This window comes from Cygnus atratus, chromosome 11 (genome assembly GCF_013377495.2).
Source record: "Cygnus atratus isolate AKBS03 ecotype Queensland, Australia chromosome 11, CAtr_DNAZoo_HiC_assembly, whole genome shotgun sequence".
Classification (NCBI taxonomy): Eukaryota; Metazoa; Chordata; class Aves; order Anseriformes; family Anatidae; genus Cygnus; species Cygnus atratus.
This window is the reverse complement of record NC_066372.1, coordinates 21,495,639-21,514,284: the sequence shown is the minus strand read 5'-3', so window position 1 is coordinate 21,514,284 and position 18,646 is coordinate 21,495,639. Positions and strand designations below refer to the sequence as shown.

Here is an 18,646-nt window from a genome sequence, read left to right as displayed (position 1 = left end):
TCTCACCCTGACAGCTGCTCTCTGTGTCTCATAAAGCACACACAAACATCCCCTCGCTGCTCCCGCTGCACCCCCGGTGGGATCACCACTCAGTGAGAGGTGCTCCCCCCAGCCCAACCGCTCCTGCCACCTCCTTGCTCCGTGGGACCGGCACAAACAGCTAGGAAACCTGGGGAAAGCCGGGACCAGCCCCAAAACTGGGGCTGCTGAGGGTGTGTGGTAATAACGTCCCAACAGAGGAGACACTAGGCACTCCCCACATCCTGGCCCGTATCCCGTGCCGCACTGGGGCTGTGGCTGTGGGACCCCCCCCCCAGACACACAGACCCGCCGCCTCACCTGGTGCGTGCCGAATATCGGGGCCAGGGAGAGCGGGCAGGAGAGGCAAAGCCCCCAGAGCCCGGGCCAGCAGCCGCGGCCCCAGGGCCAGCACCCGGACCCGCACCTCCCGGCAGCAGTGGTTGATGAGCCGCAGGTGGACGCTGACTTTGGTTTTGATTTTGACCAGGCACTTCACCATGGTGGCACAGGGCGCCCGCGGGGACCGAGGAGGCGCGGGGCCGGCCGCCCGCCCGCGGCTCGGCTGACGCAGGCAGTGCTGGTGCCGTGGGCTGCGTGTCAGGGCTATTCTGGGCTCTGCGCTCTCACGGTACCCCGTTGAAGTGAGAGCGACAAAACGCAGCTGCCAGGGCAGGGTGCGAGCTGCCAGGCGCCGGGTGATTTATCGTGTGGGGCTATTTAATGCCCTCTCCATTTTGCAACGGCACCCATGGGAGGTGAGGAGAGGGCGCTCACTGTTAATAGGGCAGCAGAGGTGCCCCAAAAATCAACACAGGTGCCTGCCCCAGACTCCCCCGACGGGCACAAACACTGCTTCTGCTGAGGGGGCCCTGCGGGCAGGGGGTCTCCCAGGCTCCGGGCCGTCCCCTCCTCTCCCTCACCACCCTCCCTGTTCCCCAGGCGGGTGCCAGTGGTTTGGCAGCAGGGCTGCAGGGCAGCAGGTCAGACCCTGCGGCGGCTGGGGTGGCAGGAGCAGGGTCTCGGTCGCCTTTGCATTAAATATTTCTGAGCACAACCTTACTGGCCGGACTTCAGAGACTCTAAATGCCGAGAAACAGAAGGCGACAGCTAACACAAGCACATCTGCAGCCATGCAGAGCACCCTGGGCTGCTCTCCACACCCACCGGCAGCTAGCTGTGCTCTCCAGCCCCTTTTGGGGCTGCGTGCAGGCACGGTGCTGTTGGCACGGCCCCAGCCGGGGCGGCGGTGACAGGCTGCATTTTGTCAGTGCTTTGCTCGCCCTGGGGACACTGGATGTGATGAGCACACACAGGCTTCTTAGCTGGACATGCATTTGGGTGTGCATCTGCTTTTTCTGTGTGCACGTGTGCGTGTGCCTGTGTATGTGTGTGCCTGTGTGTGCCCACGTGCGTGTGCCCGTGTGCAGGGCTGCGCTGGCTGCAGCCCCCAGGAGGTCGCCCCGTGTCCTACCTTCCATGATGGAGATGTGAACGGCTCTCCTGCGGGTGCGGGGCACGCTGCTCAGGCGGGGGCCGTGGGTGATGGAGGGGCAGCTCCGGCTCGGCACCAGCCCTGCCCTGGGGACAGAACAGGGACAGTGAGAGCCCGCGGGCTGGACCCCGCGTGGCCCAGACGGGGACATCTCCTCCTGCCTTTGGACAGGTCCCTCCAAAACGCCCACTGACGCACAGATCTCCCTCTGCTCTGCTCCTGCCCCAAGCAGCGGTGGGGCCATGCCTGCCCTGGGCTCAGGGACGCCCGCAGAGCTACGGCACCGAGGGACAGGGCTGCTGCGGGAGGCGGCTGCAGACGCTGCCTGCGTCCTTCCCAGCGAACACAGCCCGCACCATGAGCTCTGGCAGCTTGGAGAACGCAAATAGGAGCGTGCTTCCGAAAACCCTTCATAAGCTCTCCCTCCCAGGGCTTGGGCTGATGGAACAGGGCTGAGCAGAACCCAGCAGGGCCCAAGGGACCCCTCTGCACCCCGAGCAGCATGGTACCCGAGCCCCGTGGGCTGCAGCCTGCCGGTGCTGCTGCCGGGCTCTTACCGATGTATCTCCGGCGGCTCCCGCTTGATCTTGGCGCTGGACTCCATCACTTCTTTTGCAACGCGGCCACTGCAGGTGGGTGAAGAACAGCAGCCGTGACCAGGTGGGCAGGACCCCGCTGACCTGGGGGTTCTGCCTGCCATGCGGGCACAGTGCTCCCCCCCCCCCCCATCCCCACACACATGGGCTGCTCCCCAAGGGTCTAGGGGAAAGCAGAAATATTTGCTGGTATCAAGTGGGTTATCGGAAGAGCAGGGACAAGCCAGGCTGATGCCTCCCTTGGCTGCTTCTCCTGGCGTGGAGTGCTGGACACTGTGGGGCCCCCTCCCCTCTAGGGGGTTCTGCCCCAGGCATCCAGACCCTCCCGTGCCAGCCAGGAGGGAGCTGGCACTGCAAAACCCCCAGAGCTTTCCCTTCCTCTTCAGCCCTGTTCCTACAAAAAATAGCTGGAGAGATGAACGTCAGCAGTGAAATAGGGAGAACGTGGCGATGGCCTCGCTGCAGCAGCAATGGGTGGGTGTCCTGCTGCTGGAGGACCAGGGGCTGACACCACAGCACCCGAAGCACAGCCAAGGGAGCATCCGAAAGCACACCCAGCAGGGACTCGCAGTCGTTATTCACCTGTATCGGAACCGGCTTCCTTTGAAGAACAAGTTGCTGCTGGACACCGTCCGGACCTGGCTCGACTTCTCCAGCCTGCAAGGCACCGAGAGCTGCGTGAGCGCCCCGCGCTGCCGCCCCGCTGCTGGGCACACGGGCACGGTCCGTGCACAAGGGCAGAGCCCTTGCTGGCTTTGCTTTTACACCTGCACCCAGAGCTGGGGACTGATGGCTCTACGGGGCTGGGGAGTGCAGAAGGACACCCATCGGTGCCTTCAGACAGGAGCCCCCAGCCCCATCCCAGATGGGACGCACGGATCGGCCCCGCATGGGCAGGCTGGCAGCTCTGGGGCCGCTCAGAGCAAGGAGCCGCTGGAAGCAGCCCCCTCTCTGCTCCTGCTCAGTGCGAGGAGCCCCAGGATGCTGATCCCCCCCCCCCTGCTCCCACCCCAGGGCAGCCGCTCCCTCGCCCCCAGGCCGGGGCCGTTCAGCACCGCCACAAGCCTGCGTGGTCCACTCTGCTGGGCGCGTAATGCCGCCGTAGTGTGCTGATAGCATTAATCATAAAAAGATTTGTAAAGCAATATTGCAATTTCATTCCATGTTAATATAATGAGAGATGAAACCTGCTGATTGCAGCTGCTGATTGCAGTATTCCCAAAGAGAACACATTAGACACTTTATCTCACATCTCACTGATTAGAATAAAACTCATTATAAAGCACAAAGACGGCTATTTTTAAGTAAACCACCGTACAGTAAAACCAAGGCATTCTGCCCTGGTTTCTCAGCAGACAGCCCAGCCCACAGCCTGTCCTGCAGCCCCTTGTGCTCGATAACCCAACCCTTTCCGGGCAGCCTGAACCAGAGTGGAGACCCAGTGGTCTCCAGCCCTGGGGAAGAGCAGTGACCTCGCTCCAAACCCTCCCCTGACCTATTTTGAAAATCCAGCCCTGAATCTTAGGTCAGACAACATTCCCTGAGTCCTACCACCACCTCCTCTGCTGCCTTTGCACCCCCACCAGCCCAGCTGGCCACAGGACAGCAGCACAGGTAGCAGCCACGCACCGGCACACCCTGACTGGCACCGAACGAGCCGTGATTGATGGGAAAAGTGCTAAAACACATCTGGTGCTGTGGACAGGACGTGTGCCGGTCGCTTCGTGTTAGAGGCTTAACCTCCAAACAACTAATTTTAATCTCCTGATTGAGGGTTTGCTGCGGTGGGACCAGCCCCATCGCCCAGCAAATGGGACAGAGCCTCCGGGGGGCACGGGCACTGTGGAGGCTGGTGGGGCTGCCAGGGCCACCCGGAGGGGGCTGCCCGAGCCCCCCACACCTCGCCTTGCCCCGGGACTGACTCACGGGAAACACGGAACAAAGCGCACAGACGGATGGCCGTCCTTGCACTCACTTGTAGAAGGCTTGGTTTTCGATCCCACACTTCCAGAGGTGCTTGCAGGCTTCTGGCGTTGGGGCAAAATAGGTAAGGACAATTTTCTTTTCCTAAAGGAGAAAGAAGTCCATGGGGAAAGGAGTGAGTGGTGACCAGAAGGCAGTGTGCAGGGAATGTGGTGGGGCCTGGAGCAGCGGGAGCTGAAAACCTGCACAGACAGGGTGCGAACCCCCTGCAAGGACGCTGCTGGGACACGGAGACGTCCCCTTGCATGGGTGGCGGGCAGGCTTGTACAGGCACATTTTTAGCACCCCTGTGGCTGCCGTGCATGCTGGCAGCTCTCAGTGGTGCTCTCAGGGTGCCTCGGTCAGCCAGGGGTGTCGGTGGGACAGCCGGGCCGTGGCACAGCTCAGCCCCATGCTGCTGCCGCTGCTGAGCTCCCCCTGCACCCTCCTCGCCACAGCCCTGCCACCTCCAGCTCCAGTGCCCCCACCAAGGGGCAGGGGTAGCACGGGGCTGACCCCAGCACCCGCACCGTGTCCGAGGCACTGCAGCCATGGGGAGAGCACAATGGGCTCAGCGCAGGCCGTGGGCGCATCCACAGCGATGGCAGAGCTGCAGCCCGTGCCACCCACCCTGCAGGGCCCCTCCGAGGGGACGGCCGGAGGCTGCAGCCCCCTGGGTGCATTAGGAGCTTGCTGCATGCCGGGGCAATGAGAAAGGCCGTGCTCAGTAGGACCCAAGATAAGAGAATGCACTCACCTCCTTCTGACTTACGTATAAATAGAAAGTCTTTCCCTCAAATTTCATTTTGGTCACCTCATTCCTGCACGGACAAGGACAAGGACAAGGACACACACATGAGAGGCTGCCTGGCCCCACTGAGCACATGGCCACGCAGCCTCCCCGCAGCCTGGCCGTGACGGGGATGGCCTGGAGATGGTTGGTGGCACCGGCCAGGCCAGCAAGCAGGGCGTGTGGCTGGGAGACCGACATTGCCATGGACAGAAACCCAAGGGCCTGGGGGGCAGCAGAGGCGAGGAGCTGTCCCCACCCTGTGCGCTGGGGCAGTCCCCAGCTGAGGCATCGCCTCCACGAGGTTCGCTGCGGGGCCGTGCGGTGGTGCTGGGTGGTGGTGGCAGGATGGTGCAGAGCAGCACAGGCTGGGCGTTCCCACACCCAGCACCAGAGCTTTTGGGCAGCAGGAGCTCACAGGTGCACTGGTGTGTGCAGGGCACAGGACGGGGCTTCCAGCTGCCCACATCGCCCTCCTTCCCATCCCCTCCTCGGGCCTTGTCCCTGCTCAGATGTGCCCATGTGGCCCCCTCACCGCCATCCCTGGGGGCTCCACTGCCTCCACTCAGCACCCAGCAAGTGCCCGGGGAAGGCACCAGCACTGGGAGCACCCGAGCACCCCTGCCAGGGGGATTCCAGCCCTGGCGTCCCTCCAGCGCCCTGGGGTGACACGGGCACCGTGACGGTGCAGGAGGAGCAGGGTGGAGCGGGGCCCGCTCACCATTTGATGAAGTGCACTCGCTTGTTTCCCTGCAGCACCACGAACCCGAAGGGAGTGAAGGCCAAAAACGCCGCGTTTCCCGACACGTCCTGGAAGGCAACAGCGGCTCCTCAGCAAAGTGCTGCCAAGCCAGCAACGTTCACAAGCCACCGTCCACCCCCAGCCCGTATCGGGGCCTCACAGACCCCCCAGCCCCAGCCCTGCACGGAGCATCCCCCGGTGATCCTGTTCAGACCGGGGCACCGCAGCAGAGCACCAGATCCGGCTGCTCCAGCAGCACTGAGAAAAGGCAGGGCAGCTCCCAGCCCTCGTGGTCCCATCAATTCACAAGTAAGCAAATAAGCAGGGAAGATGACAGTGCTCAACCAATCCTTTTGCTAATAATTAAACAGGAAAATGGTAAAAACCTGTTAAACTTCTGACACCCTCAGAGCCCTGCGCAGCCAGTGCAGCTGGGCAGCACCAAGGCAGTTTAGAACCAGTAATTAGTGTCGTGTGCGGAGCCAGGCGGCGCGGTAACTTAATCATAACAACCAGACTCCAGGGAAGCGATCATTAACTGCACTGATGCTCATGAAAAAAAGCAGATATATGCTGAATTTTAAAAATATTATAAAACGGTTGTGGCTGCTCTTTAATTGTGAGGCTTTTCCTCAGCCCGCAGATGCTTGCCCTGCGCTCAGGCTGCTTTAGCAGGATGCTGAGTGAGGGGAGCGGGCACGACAGGGGCTGACAGGAGACACGGGATGTCCAGAGCACTGGAAGGAGAAGCAGACGCAGGACTTCAGAGGGGAGGATGCCCGCCTGGTGCCTGCCCTCCTCCTGCAGTGTGCTGCCCAGGTCCCACCGTGCGGCTGCAGGCATTTTCTCTGAAGGGTCACTTCCACCCTCGTGGCACAGCTGCCAGCCCTTGGTTCCTGGCCCGGCACAGAGATGCCACCTGAATGCACATCAGAGGGGTGCAGGAGACAGTTTTCCTGATATCTTCAGAATTTGTGCAGAGAATGAATCAGTTTTAAATCCGGATAGATCAAAATTCATTTTAATCTGCCAAGGGTGAATGGCCAAAAGCAAGGAGCCCTGAACCTCCAGCCTCCTGCACAAAGCAAGGCGCAAAGCCCCCAGCCGATCGTGCCCAGGCGGGTGGTGAGGGGGACGAGATCTCCGTGCGGCTCCATGGGACTGGCAGTGCCCGCAGCCCGGGGCTGTGGCTCCTCGACAGAGGTGGGAGGTGGAGACCCCCACCCCCTCCCCACCACTGCCCCACACCATCCGGGGGGCACGGCAGTGCCGAGGCACAGCACCCCGCTGGTAAGGGGGTGCCAGAACGAACATTATCAGCAGGGAGCCAAGTGTGGGCGCAGCTCTCCCAGTGCCGGTCCCTCGGGCTATCGGCACAGCCAGCTCCGACGTGCTGTGCTCTCCGTGCTGTGCTCTCCCACTGTTTGCAGCCCCAGCCCCAGCCCTGCCCAGTGCCCAGCAGCAGAGTGCAGGATTTTGCTGTCTTTTGGGCATTTGTGAGCCTGGCCCCTCCAGCACCCCGTGCTGCAAAGCCGCACAGCACCCAGCCACAGGGGCTGCAGTAGGACCGCAGGGTGCTGCCCGTGTCCTCTGCCTTGGTGATTTTATTTAGGCTCAGCCCAGCTCCTGTGCCAGTAAATGGCCGGGCTCCCCCCGCAGGCCAGGTGTACTTGCTGTGACTGGGAATTTACACGGTGTAACCCCATTAAAGGCCTGGAGGAGCTCAGAGCAGGCGCTTCCCTTACGGTAAAACTCCTCGCCTGCTTTGCATCCCATGTCCATCTGCATGTGATGGGATTATAAGGGACCACGGAGAGCCAAATGCAATGACATCTAGAGTCAATAGAAAGCATTTCAAACAGAAAATTCGATTAATGGCCAGAGAAGAGCAGAGAGTTAGACTGTCTCTGGCAGATTAATGGTTGTTGGTTTCTCAGACACATTACTGACCTTGCTGCTGCCTCCAAATTACATGCTTTTGCAGATGATCGGCCATTGTCTTTTGCAGTTGTCTGCATGTACAAACACCTTCTTAGGACTTCCCTAAATACTCCTCAGGAAGGCCGTCGGGGCAGTTTTCCTCCCTGCTGCCCCCTGTGCACATATTCCCCTTTGGGGCTGTTTTTTATGGCAGGGCAAGGGCTGCACCCAGCGCCTGCCACACTCCGCAGTGCTCCCAGTGCCAGAGCCCCCCAGCAGGTGACAAATGGCTGTGCCTGGGAGCATCAGTGGCACCTCTGCAACGTGGTACCTGCCAGCGTGAGAACACAGCACCAGAACAGCGGTCAGGAAGCCGTTTTACCTTGCAGGGATGTGGGTCAACTCCATAGGTCTCCAGAGTCTGGGCTTTCCTTAGGAAATTCAGCTCTGAAGTAGCTGGTGTCTGCCCACTGCAGGAGGGGAAAAGGGGGGGAAAAAATGAGTATTTCATAGGAGGTACGCATGTGAAAAACAGTCCTCGGCTTCATGGTTTCTGTGACCAAGGGGCATCGGTCCCGGCCTGTGTTGGTTACACCAGCGAGCACAACCTGCGGCAGGAACCAGCGCTGAGAGCCCGGCCCTCCTCCTGCCAGCTCGTTTGGTGCACGACACAGCGAGCGAGCAGCTCGGGAAAGGACCAAGGGTAAGGAGCCCCTGCAAGGCCCAGGGCTGCGTTACGTGCACTGCCCAGCTTCAATCCAGGCGGGAGGGGAGGGCGCTGGGGAGGGAGACAGCTGCTGCTCGCGGGGAGCTTTCCTGTAAGGCCTGACCGAGCACCTTTCTGAACCCCCTCTGCTCTATTTCTGCTGCTACCAGTGCTGCCAAGAGCACCGCTGGCTTTCAGCTGCACATGATGCACAACAGCTCTAAGTGCCCATCCCTTGGCATGCCCCAATGTCCTGAACAGGAATAAAAATCAGCAGAGCCTCAACAGCATCCCCGTCCCCGCGCCATGGCACCAGCCATACCTCAGCTCCGACTTGTGGATCTCTGCAATTTTCCTCTCCAGCTTTTCCGAGTGCTTGGGGAAGAACTGGAACTTGGAGCTGTAGCCCTCCGGGTGCTTCCCTGGGTCGTAGTCCCCGATCTCGGCTGGGGGGGAGAGGCAATGAGTGGCCGTGCACGTCCCCGGGCCCTGCGGTGCTGGATGCCAGGCGTGGGGCCAGAGCTCGAAGCACCCAGTGCCAGGGCAGCAGGGGCACGCTGCACTGCCACGGCCGTGCGTCCCACCGGGAAGGCTCATTTGTCAGGCATTAACTGCATCCAATTCATTTCACCGTTTGCTTGGGAATCGCCCGCAAGCAGATGGTCACTGTCCCACCTTTATTAATTCCTCAAAGTCTTTGCCAAATACCCCAGAGCTGCGCTAGGCCCATGTTTCAGCATGAGTCCCCTGGGGCTGTTGGCTCCAAGTGCCACAGGGGCACCCCCGTGGCCCCCAACCTGCACCAATGCTGCTGCTGTCCCCTGGGAGCCGGCAGCGGTGGCGGCTGTGCTCCAGCCCTGGTGATGGGCAGACCACTCCAGCCCCTCGCAGCGGCACCGCGTGCTGCATGGCATGTCCCGCAGCTGCACGCCTCCTGCCATCACCTGCAGCAGCTCTGCAGCCCCTCGCCACCCTGATCTCATTTAATTCCCTCCTGCCTCAGGTCCCAAGGGAAATATTACATAATTTTTTTATGCTCCCTGCTTAAGACACTAAAAGTTTAGGATATAGACTGGCTGCTTTGGAACTGAAGTGTGTCTTTTTTGCTTGCAGAGGCGCACGTACCCAGCTTCCCAGGGACCCACCTGCCTGCCCAGGGGCTTCAGTAGTGGCCCTGGCAGGGCGCCAGGGTGAGCGCTCCCAGGTCGGGACGTCTGTGCCTGCAGCCCCCCCAGGTGCTTGCCCTATGGACGGGGTCCAACAGCTGCATCTCTGCAGCAAGGTCGTGCACACCACACACTTGGTATGGCGATGCTAACGGCCCTTCAATGTGCTTTTGTGTCCCTCTAATGCCACCCAGCTCTCCCAAGGAGCCTGGAAAGCCCACGCCGAGTGCTTTGGGTGCTGCACCGTGCCAGCACCTCGGTACTGTCAGTGTCATGGGGTGGGCAGGAGCGGGCAAAGCAGCGCAGCAGGAGCACGGATGGGATAGCGGGTCAGCAGGAGATGGCTTTCGGAGCTTTTCCCACCTCCTGCTCTGAACTCCACCAGCGCCTCTGCAACTCGCTGACAAAAGCACTTTCTCTGCTCAGGCACCCAGCGGCCAGCAATGAGCCTACACAAGGACATCTTCATCCGTTCCAGGAATCAGCAGAACTGCATTTACCTCTGATCTGCAGCTGCAAACCCCTGGGGCTGCCAGAACCACCGCAGGCTGTGCATGGCCCCGGGAGAGGAGCAGTGCTGCCACGGGGCTGCTTCTGCAGAGGGGCAGAGCAGGCCTGGGGGGTGCAGCTTGGAGCAGCCCATGGCAGTTTTGCTGACCACTTTGTGACCCCTGGATAAAAGCCACTGCACAATCACAAGAGGGAGACGTGGACTAGGTGAGCCATGGGCCCTTTGCAGTGATGAGGCAGCTCAGAGAGCGGATGGCCGTGTGTGCTTCTGCTGCTGGTGAGACCACGGCATCAATTCCAATCCTCTCCCAGCCCAGCACAGCACAACACGAGCAAGTCTTGAAGTATGAGCCCTGCACTGGCTAGGTGACATTTGTATGCTAGGTGCAGTGATCTGTTGTAAATGAAATAATGTAATCAGTACTTAGCATGAAAAGCAAATTTATCTTGTCAAAAAGCATTACCTTGAAGGATATAGGCGGCCAGCAAAGCAGCATCTGAAGTCTTGCAGAGGAGACGGCCGTGGTAGAGATCTCGTTTGATCTGCAGGAAGACTAAATACCTGAGGACAGCAGAGAGAGTCCAGTCATTAAGCAAAGCTTAAATTACCTAAACAGGCAATTTAGGTGGGGAACATCTGCCACAAGACACTGGCAGTAGCATTTCTCTCCAAGCAGCCCATTTACAAGACACTCCTCCTGCTTGGGAACGGCCGGTGGCAGAGCGCAGCAAACGTCCCTGCCGCACCCGGTGCGCGCCTGGGTGGCTTTGTGCCCTGGCAAACTGCAGCTTGCATGAGTCCCCAAAATAAATGCTTTTTAAGAAAAACAAGAAGTATCATGTGAGATCTACTCCTAGTACTTCTACGCATGCCTGTATAAAAAAGACAGATCGATACTATCCAAGAAAGCTGGTTACAGCATATATCCTGCTAGCAGCAGGAACACTTGCATTCTGGACACAGAGACCCTTCCAAACAGGCTCTGCAGATAAGCACGGTGCTCCTTACAATGCTCTCACCCTGACGGGCATCTCCCAGCTACAGTCAGACCCCGGAAGGACCACAACTTTCTCACTCTCCCAAAAAAAATCTTACGTTTTGTTTTTTGTTATTTTTTGGGGGGTACCTTCCGTGGAACGCAAGCAAGGCTCTCATTGGTTTTGTACATCATCAAGAGGAAAGTAAACTTCAGAAGACTTTTCTGAGCACCTCAGCATCTTCTATGTTGTTTCCTACTTGATCTGCCCACTAAAAATATGAAGATTTCATAAATGCAAAACTAAAGTAAAAAGCTGAGCAGACTGCAAAATCCCAGAGATCCTCTGTCATTGGCTGCCTGCAAAAATAGACTGAAAATCCAAAAAGTGAAATCCTGGAATATATTTAGCTGTATCAGTAAGCCAACTTAAACCTCCATGCGCTTAGCACGGACCGTATTCTTCCAGAATATTTAACGGCACACAGAGCTTGCAATCCCCCAGCCTCCAGAAGCTGATGGAGTGCTCCCAGCCCGGCGTGGGGCTGGCTGTGTGGGGCTGGCTGTGTGGGGCTGGATACATGCGGAGATTTCGTGCTGCCCATCCTTGGGCTGCTGAGGCCAAGCAGGGCTGAGCAGGTGTCACGGGCTGTTTGTCACCATTTGGTGCGTATTTGGTGCAAGAGTAGCTGATGCTGGCAGTTCTCTAATTTGCGGTAGCTGCCTGTCCGCAGTGTAAGATGGCTTTTCTGGCCTGCTTTGAAAATAGAAGGAGAAGCTCGTGCTATTTGTCCCTGTTTTTAACAGGTACGATGAAGGGGCTTCCTTTGCAAGGCAAACCCCAGAGCTCTCCAGCTGTGGGACGTGGGGGGCGCCTGCTGGCACCAGGGCAGCCCAGCACCTTTGTTGGCTTCTCCCTTGGAGCACCAAAGACAACTGAGTAATTTGCAGCAGTAATGGCAAAAGGCACCAGGGGAGAAATTTGGAAACTTGCAGCAAAGGATGACCCGAGCCTCCAGGCCGGGGGAAGTTTCGCCACGGACCCACAGCCGCGCTTTGTTTTGTGCTGTGACCTCTCGGCAAGGGCTCTGCACATCCCGCACACCCGCCCTTCCTTCTGGCAGGAAAGACAGCACAAAGAGCCCCTAAAGATAGAAACTTGATAGAAGCTCTGTCAAGTTTGTGAATTGCCGTTCATCATCCCTTTCTTCCACAGCATTCATTCCCCTTACATAAAGGGGATGTAGGTAATTACTTCCAGGGGACTGCAAGGGAACTGGTAATGCTCAAACCCTCCAGACAGCCCCAGCACATGCAACAACCGTCTGAGCAAAGGATGCGCTCAGGCGGCTGCACAGAGAGCTCGTTTAGAAGTGGCAGGAGTGTCGGGAGAAGCAGAAAATGGATGTGAAGGGCACCCTGCTGCTCCAGCCGGAGCCCTCCGCGCAGGACCAAGGACTTCCAGCTGTAAGGAGAGGTTTCGGGGAGCCGCAGGGAAAGGTAGGCACGTGGCACAGAGCGGGATCCGTTCTGCAGAAGCTGCAGTGGCCCTGGACATTACAATGGGAAGTGTGGCACCCTGAGCACTTTGGGAATGGGTTTGTGCAACCACCTGCAGACATCCAAGCCGTGGGCTTCAAGCAGCACCTAACGCCCCCTGCCAGGCACGACGGCACTAAATGCCAACACAACACACACGGAGGGGTCCCACACTCTTCCCCCAGTTGTGACAGTGCGGTTTGGAAATCCTTGGCGCTAAATGTCTGTCGCTGTAACTCAAACACGAAACCAACACCCGCAGGCCCCCGGCCATCCCCTCCCCATGCCCGCCGAGCCCTCGCGGTGCCCGCCTCACCTGGTGATCTCCTCCTTCAGAGCCGCGGGGTCCGTGGGGTAGAACTTGACGCGGAAACACATGGTGAAGGGCGGCTGGGCTGCAGCGAGAACAGCGACACCGCCGTCACCAGCCCGCCGGCCCTGCCGGCCTCGTCCCCCCAGCACCCGGCCGAGGAGGCGGCCAGACGCCACGCGGGGCATCCGCACGCCCGGAGCGCTGCTTACCCCTCATCTGCTTCACAACCGACTTTGTGAACTCCAGCCAATGCTGAAACGAGAAGGAGAGTCATTTAGTCAGCTCAGCAGCAAACACTTTGAATTAATAACACTGAACATTCAGGGCAAGATTAAAGAAACGAAGCACCTCTGCCTGAAATAAAAGGCTGCTGCCCGGGTGACCCATGGGCTGCACGGCGAGGAGAAGGCAGCAGGGGCCAAGAGGGAACGGCCTCAGGGCACTGCCTACGGCATGGGGGGGCACCCATTGTGGCAAGGAATGGGAAGACAGGAGAACGTCTAACAAACACCTCTCTCCTCGGCAGCAAAGCCTCGATGCAGCACTGGCAGGTCTCAGTGGTGTCCATGCGTCTTTGTGCCAAGGGGAGGGGAGGAGAAGAGGACACGTCCCACCCCTGGGTGCTGTACGGGGGAGCCCTGAAGTCCCACATGCTGTGTGGTTTTCCTGCAGCACCCAGGGACAGCCAGCTCATCCTCAGCCTGTCCCAGCAGCCTCACAGGGGCACAGTCAGGCTCAGCACTGCTCCTGCTCAGCACCCTACAAGAACCCTTTGTCATCCCAGACAGGAGCTCCCCGGGGCATTTCCCTTGCTCAGCAAGGCACGCTGTCCCGAGGCCGAGGGCAGTTTCCTATCAGCGGGGACAACTTGGTCAAGGTGCACCCCAAGGCCTTTTGCAGCCTGAGCAGCCCCCGCTCCCAGATAGCCTGTCTGAACAGCTCTGCACGCCAGCTTGCTGAACAAGGAGTCACAGCAAGAAAGAAAACTTTTTTTTTTTGGCCAAGGCGTCTGGTCCCCAGCTGTTAAAATCATCCTTGCCTGGTGCCACATCACTGCACACACGTCCTGAAGGTGCCAAAGAAGAGCACAGTGGTCACTGAGACAGCCTCAAGCTGTCACGGCCTGGGCCCCTGCTCAAACCTGAGCAATGTCTTTTCCTCAGCGCGCAGAACTGAATCACATTATTTAATGGAGGAGCAAAGCACCAGCAAAAGGAGCACCCCAGCACCACCGAGCGTGCCAGCTCTGCCCCCACAGCCCCGCTCTTCCCTTCCTGGAGGGGCTTTTACACGTCTGCCCCCGAACCTGTTCTGGGCTTTGCAGCCCGTGTGGAGGAGGAGCAAGGGGCAGGATCCAGCCCTGGGCACAACAGCACAGAAATGTCCTCGCCTTGCACTGGTTAGGGCAGGACACGGCCCCACATTCTTCCCCTGCCCTTTCACTTGCTCTGGTAGAAGCTGCTCCCATCTGCCAGGAGCACTGTGCCACTGTCGCTGGATGCAATTTCAGCGGCACTCCCTCAAGTGACTGTGCCCGTAGAGACAATGCATCATAATGCATTATGCACAGCGTTTCATTCCTAAATTTGTTTAAAGAGGCTATTCAGCGCAACGCATGGAGACAAAGAGCCGACACAGGCGGAGCAGCAGCGCACGACCTGCCCATGATGCCGCCAGCAAAACGCTGCGCGGCACAGCCAGCACCAGCGCCAGGACAAGGGGGACAAGGGGACGGGTCCTGCACTGGGGAGCCTGGGGGCAGGGGGCAGTGGGGCCCTGAGCAGCCCCCTCCCATGGCAGCAGTGAGGGAGCAGCTCCTTGCTCAGCAGCTCCTTGCACAGACACAGCAGAAGGTGCCTTGGGGAGCAGAAATTATTTGTTACGGTGGCTTATATCGATCAGCAGGAGACACAACACAAGCCCGTTATTAATAGCTCCGCCTGTGAGCACTTTCACAATGCTCCTCATTCACAAATCTCAAGTGCTCTAATGGCAAGCAGCGACTGAACACGTTTGTGCAGAGCTCGCGTTCTGCACGCCTTTTAGAAGGAAGATTAATCCGGCTTGGAGGGCGCTTGGAAGGAGTGACAGAACTCAGCTGGCACTGCCCTCCCAGCTCGCTACTCTGGGGCCGACCTGAGCAGGATGTGGCCCGAGGGCACTGCTCCTGCCCCGTGCCAGGAGCTGCCCCACGAGGCCAGGCCAGGGCTGGCGGTGCGGAGCTGCAGGAAACCCCAGCGCTGCGCCCTGCAGCACTCACCCTTTGCTTGTCGGGGTCCACAAACCGAATGCCGAAGTAATCCTTCTCCAGCAGGTTCAGGTGGTGGCACAGAAGGTCGAACAGGTACTGACCCTTGGCATCTCTCTGCAAGACAAGAAATGGCATTTACAGAGCAGCGGGAGATGGGTGGCTGAGCCGAGGAGCTCAGGTGAGATTAATTAGTGCAGAAAGGAGCCAGGTGGGGAGACAAAGGCATTAAACCTGTAGTGTCACAGCAGGGAGGGGAGATCCCACCAGCTCCCCCAGTGTCACAGCGATGTTTCCAGCTCAGACAATCTGCTCCCTTCCAAGCAATGGGAATGTACTGTGTGCCAGTGCAACGTACAGACAGCACTGCGCTGAATGTTAACAAGGAATTTTAAAGTATTATAGATACAAAATTTGATACAGCTCAAATTCGTTAAAATCCCCCCTTCTGGCACTGCAGAGACTGCACCAGAGGCTTTGCTGGGTGCCCTGCGAGCTGCCTCACAGCAGCACTGTGCCCAGGACACGCAGGCCTGTCCTGAGTGCGGCGAGGAAACAGCATCGAGGACACCAGGAGCTTGGGACCCTGGAGACACCCATGCCCTTCCCACCAGAGGAGGTGTTGAAGCTGCCCAGACACTGCTGTCTGCCCGGCTGCAGCAGCGCAGGCCTGAAGGAGGGACACCTGTGTTGTGGGGCAGCTGGGCTGTGCTGGCAGGATCTGTCCCTGCGGCCGGGGCATCGGCTGGGCCTGCGGAGCAACCCCGGGCATGGCGGCACTGCAGCCCCACACAACCTGGCACTGCAGCCCCGCACAGCCCGGCACTGCAGCCCTGCACAGCCTGCTCGGCAGCGACTCGTCTCCGCAGATCAAACACCGCTCCTGACAGATGACACTGCTCCTTAGGAGAACACGGGTTTCGCTTTTCCTACAAATACATTTAACGTGTACATTATCTGATCAAACAAGCACTCAGCAGACACAGGCCGTGCAGTCAGGGAACTCCTACAGGTCTGGCATTAACCCGTTCCTGGGGTGTGACGTGCTGCTCTCGATGTTGCTGGTTTGAAACAAACAGCGCACCGCTGGCAGAGCACGGCAGCATGGGCTGCAACCAGCTCTGCACCTCGCTGGCACCGCGCTGACTCTGCCCCCTCTGCCCATGGGACAGGGCCAGCAGCGAGGCCCCGTGCCTGGGTGTGCCCCGTGGGGACACTGCTGAAAACCTCAGCACCCCCGGCACGGGCGGCTGCTGCAGCGCGCCGGTGCTCAGCCACTGGAGCAGGTTGGTGGAGGGTCTGGGGCAGGGACAAACAGAAGTGAGCAGGAGAAGTGGACACAGCAAGGAGAAAGCGGCTGTGCCGGAGATGTGGGGTGTGCAACGCTGGCCCCAGCCCCAGCTGTAGTGGGGGAAATGGGAGAAATGGGGGAAATGGGAGAACCAGCCCCTGCGTCAGGTGGGGCAGCAGAGGGAGGGGACCGGTGCTGCGCAGCCCTGCTGCTCCTGGAAGACAATGATGTGATCTCCGGTGCGATCCCGCAGAGCAGGTTGGGACGTAGTTGGTCACCAGGCATTCCACTGAAGGCTTAGAAAGTGGCCATGGCTTAAGTGGCTCGTCCTGGGGGAGGCATGGGCTGGGCTTTGCTTGATCTTTGAGCAAACAGAAATGTAAATGACATGCCTTAGGGGTCTAACTGTGCTGCACACACCTTGAAAATAACAGCGGTCAAGGAAACATACATGGGGCAGCGCTATACCCATTTACACAGGCTAAAACACTTCCATTTTCTTCAAAGAGCCCAATCTCACTGCTGCAATTATGTTCTGGTCTGCTCACAAACAAATAAAGCAGTGCCCTGAGGGCAGGATTTCCAATCTAATGAAAGGTTGAAATGGTTAATTAGTTGTTCAGAGTCACTTAAGAGAAGCGTTCGGTACGCAGCAGTGCAGCGAGCAGCCCAAGCACCTGGCCGCACGGTGCCACCAGGGCCACCCCCATCTCCCTGCACCCACCCTTGCAGCAGCCATGGCGGTGCCCCCCCAACCCTGTGGACACTGAGGTCTGTGTCCCATTGTCGCCCACCTCCTTGCCCCTGCCATACCTGCGGACTCCTAACTGTGGATGTGGGTGCCGAACTCGGAAAACCGTGGCCTAGATTTTGCTTTATTAATAGGCTAATTGAGGTTCCGGGTGTATCATTCATCACTGTCAGCCACCGCCCGGTACAGGCTGTTCGCACTGCTCGGATACAAGGGCACAAAATGCAGAGGAATAAATGAACCTGCCAGCAACCTGATTCCTTCAGCCTCAGTTAGAGCAAGCCGTTGTTCTTTACTCAAACAACAGTGTTTGTTTTCTCAATGGGAGAACTGAAGAAGCAACATGGAGCTCGAGAAGAGAAACTGCAGCAGCATCCTGTGAGCAGGAAAGCAAACAGCAGAGCTTGGCTCAAGTATCAGGCCCCCAATAACCTTCCCAGATCATCCGCTGTTTGTGTTAGGAAGCCCAGACCTCTTCCCACAGCACAACATTACCTAGAAAGCAGCACTAAATAAATGCTGGTTTTAGTTTCTTCTGATAGAGAAGATTACTTCCCAGGCTGAATGAAAGGGACGCTGGACATGGCCACAGAGGTTAAAAGACCTGACCGTGTAACAGAAATTGCAGCTGCATGAACGAGGGCACACTGGTGTGCTGCTTCACACCGGGTGGGGGCTGGCAAGCAGAGGCAGCCCTGCAGCTCCTGCCTGCTCTGAGCCCCCCTGCTGTGTGAATGCTGACTGAGCTTCACACCCTGCTACAGGCATGGAAATGCCAGAGGAAACTGCAAAAAGTGACTCTAGCTCGACAGGACCAGCAGAGGAGATGTCCCTGCCGCAGCATCACGCCCCTCACCTCCCGGAGCCATTTTTCACAGGAATTTGCTACAGGCTCTTCTCCCTTTCCCTACCCGTGTCCCAAATTAGTGCTAATGTCTGCATAATATTTTCCTCTGCAATTTTAACACAAAGAAATCACAAGGAAGTGCAAAGCAGACGTCCCCCCCCGTCCACCGAAACATGGTTAAGGGTAAAAACGCAAATGGCATTACAGGGGAAAATCTTTTCTCTTTGATCTCTCTAACTTGAATTAAACATATTCTAAATTAATCATTATGAGGATGTCTTTCAGGAAATTATCCGAGCTGTCTTTACAAATCATAACTTGAAAGAGCTGTCTATTGCATAATATCAGCTTAAATATTCTCTGTTTTGATCTTTATATGTTCTTATAAAGTAAGGCTTATATCTGTCCTGGCATCTGCAAGTTTTTGAGGCCAGCTCTCAGGGCACCGCAGCCTGACAGCAAGACCATCGCTGAGTGCCACCACCGGTAATCCCTGCTCGCACTGGGAGCGCCGCGCTAAGCTGACACCACGCAGCGATATTCCCTGCTGGCACTCCTGCTGATAACTGCTTTCCTCTGTCTTAAACTTCAGTTACAAAGTTGAGGAACTACAGATAAACACAGCATTGCGTCCCAGGGACGGCCGGACATGGCAGGGCAGCATCACCACTCTAGATTTCAGCGCTCCCGGCGCAGGCGGGCTCACGGAGCCGCGGGGGTGCCGGCAGCCCACGCCTCGTAGCGCTGCTGCGGGTGGCTGGCTTCAGTGCCGAGC

The 18,646-nt window shown here is 58.3% G+C and overlaps 1 protein-coding gene across 9 annotated transcripts in view; it reads right to left on the bottom strand.

Annotated features, from left to right (window-relative positions):
• The window catches only part of FRMD5 (FERM domain containing 5), an 81,265-nt gene that overhangs the window by 2,453 nt on the left and 60,166 nt on the right, over positions 1-18,646 (bottom strand). For 6 of the 9 annotated variants that reach the window (XM_035568940.2, XM_035568943.2, XM_035568942.2 and 3 more), the window contains 12 exons: positions 14,995-15,099; positions 12,944-12,986; positions 12,738-12,816; positions 10,370-10,467; positions 8,552-8,675; positions 7,906-7,993; positions 5,583-5,671; positions 4,829-4,892; positions 4,085-4,176; positions 2,692-2,766; positions 2,071-2,139; positions 1,493-1,599 (listed from right to left, as the gene is read on the bottom strand). In XM_035568940.2, coding sequence (XP_035424833.1) covers positions 1,493-1,599; positions 2,071-2,139; positions 2,692-2,766; positions 4,085-4,176; positions 4,829-4,892; positions 5,583-5,671; positions 7,906-7,993; positions 8,552-8,675; positions 10,370-10,467; positions 12,738-12,816; positions 12,944-12,986; positions 14,995-15,099 — 1,033 coding nt within the window. The remainder of the gene's footprint in view (positions 1-1,492; positions 1,600-2,070; positions 2,140-2,691; positions 2,767-4,084; positions 4,177-4,828; positions 4,893-5,582; positions 5,672-7,905; positions 7,994-8,551; positions 8,676-10,369; positions 10,468-12,737; positions 12,817-12,943; positions 12,987-14,994; positions 15,100-18,646) is intronic. The other 3 variants (XM_035568941.2, XM_050713040.1, XM_050713038.1) reach the window with 1 other exon arrangement.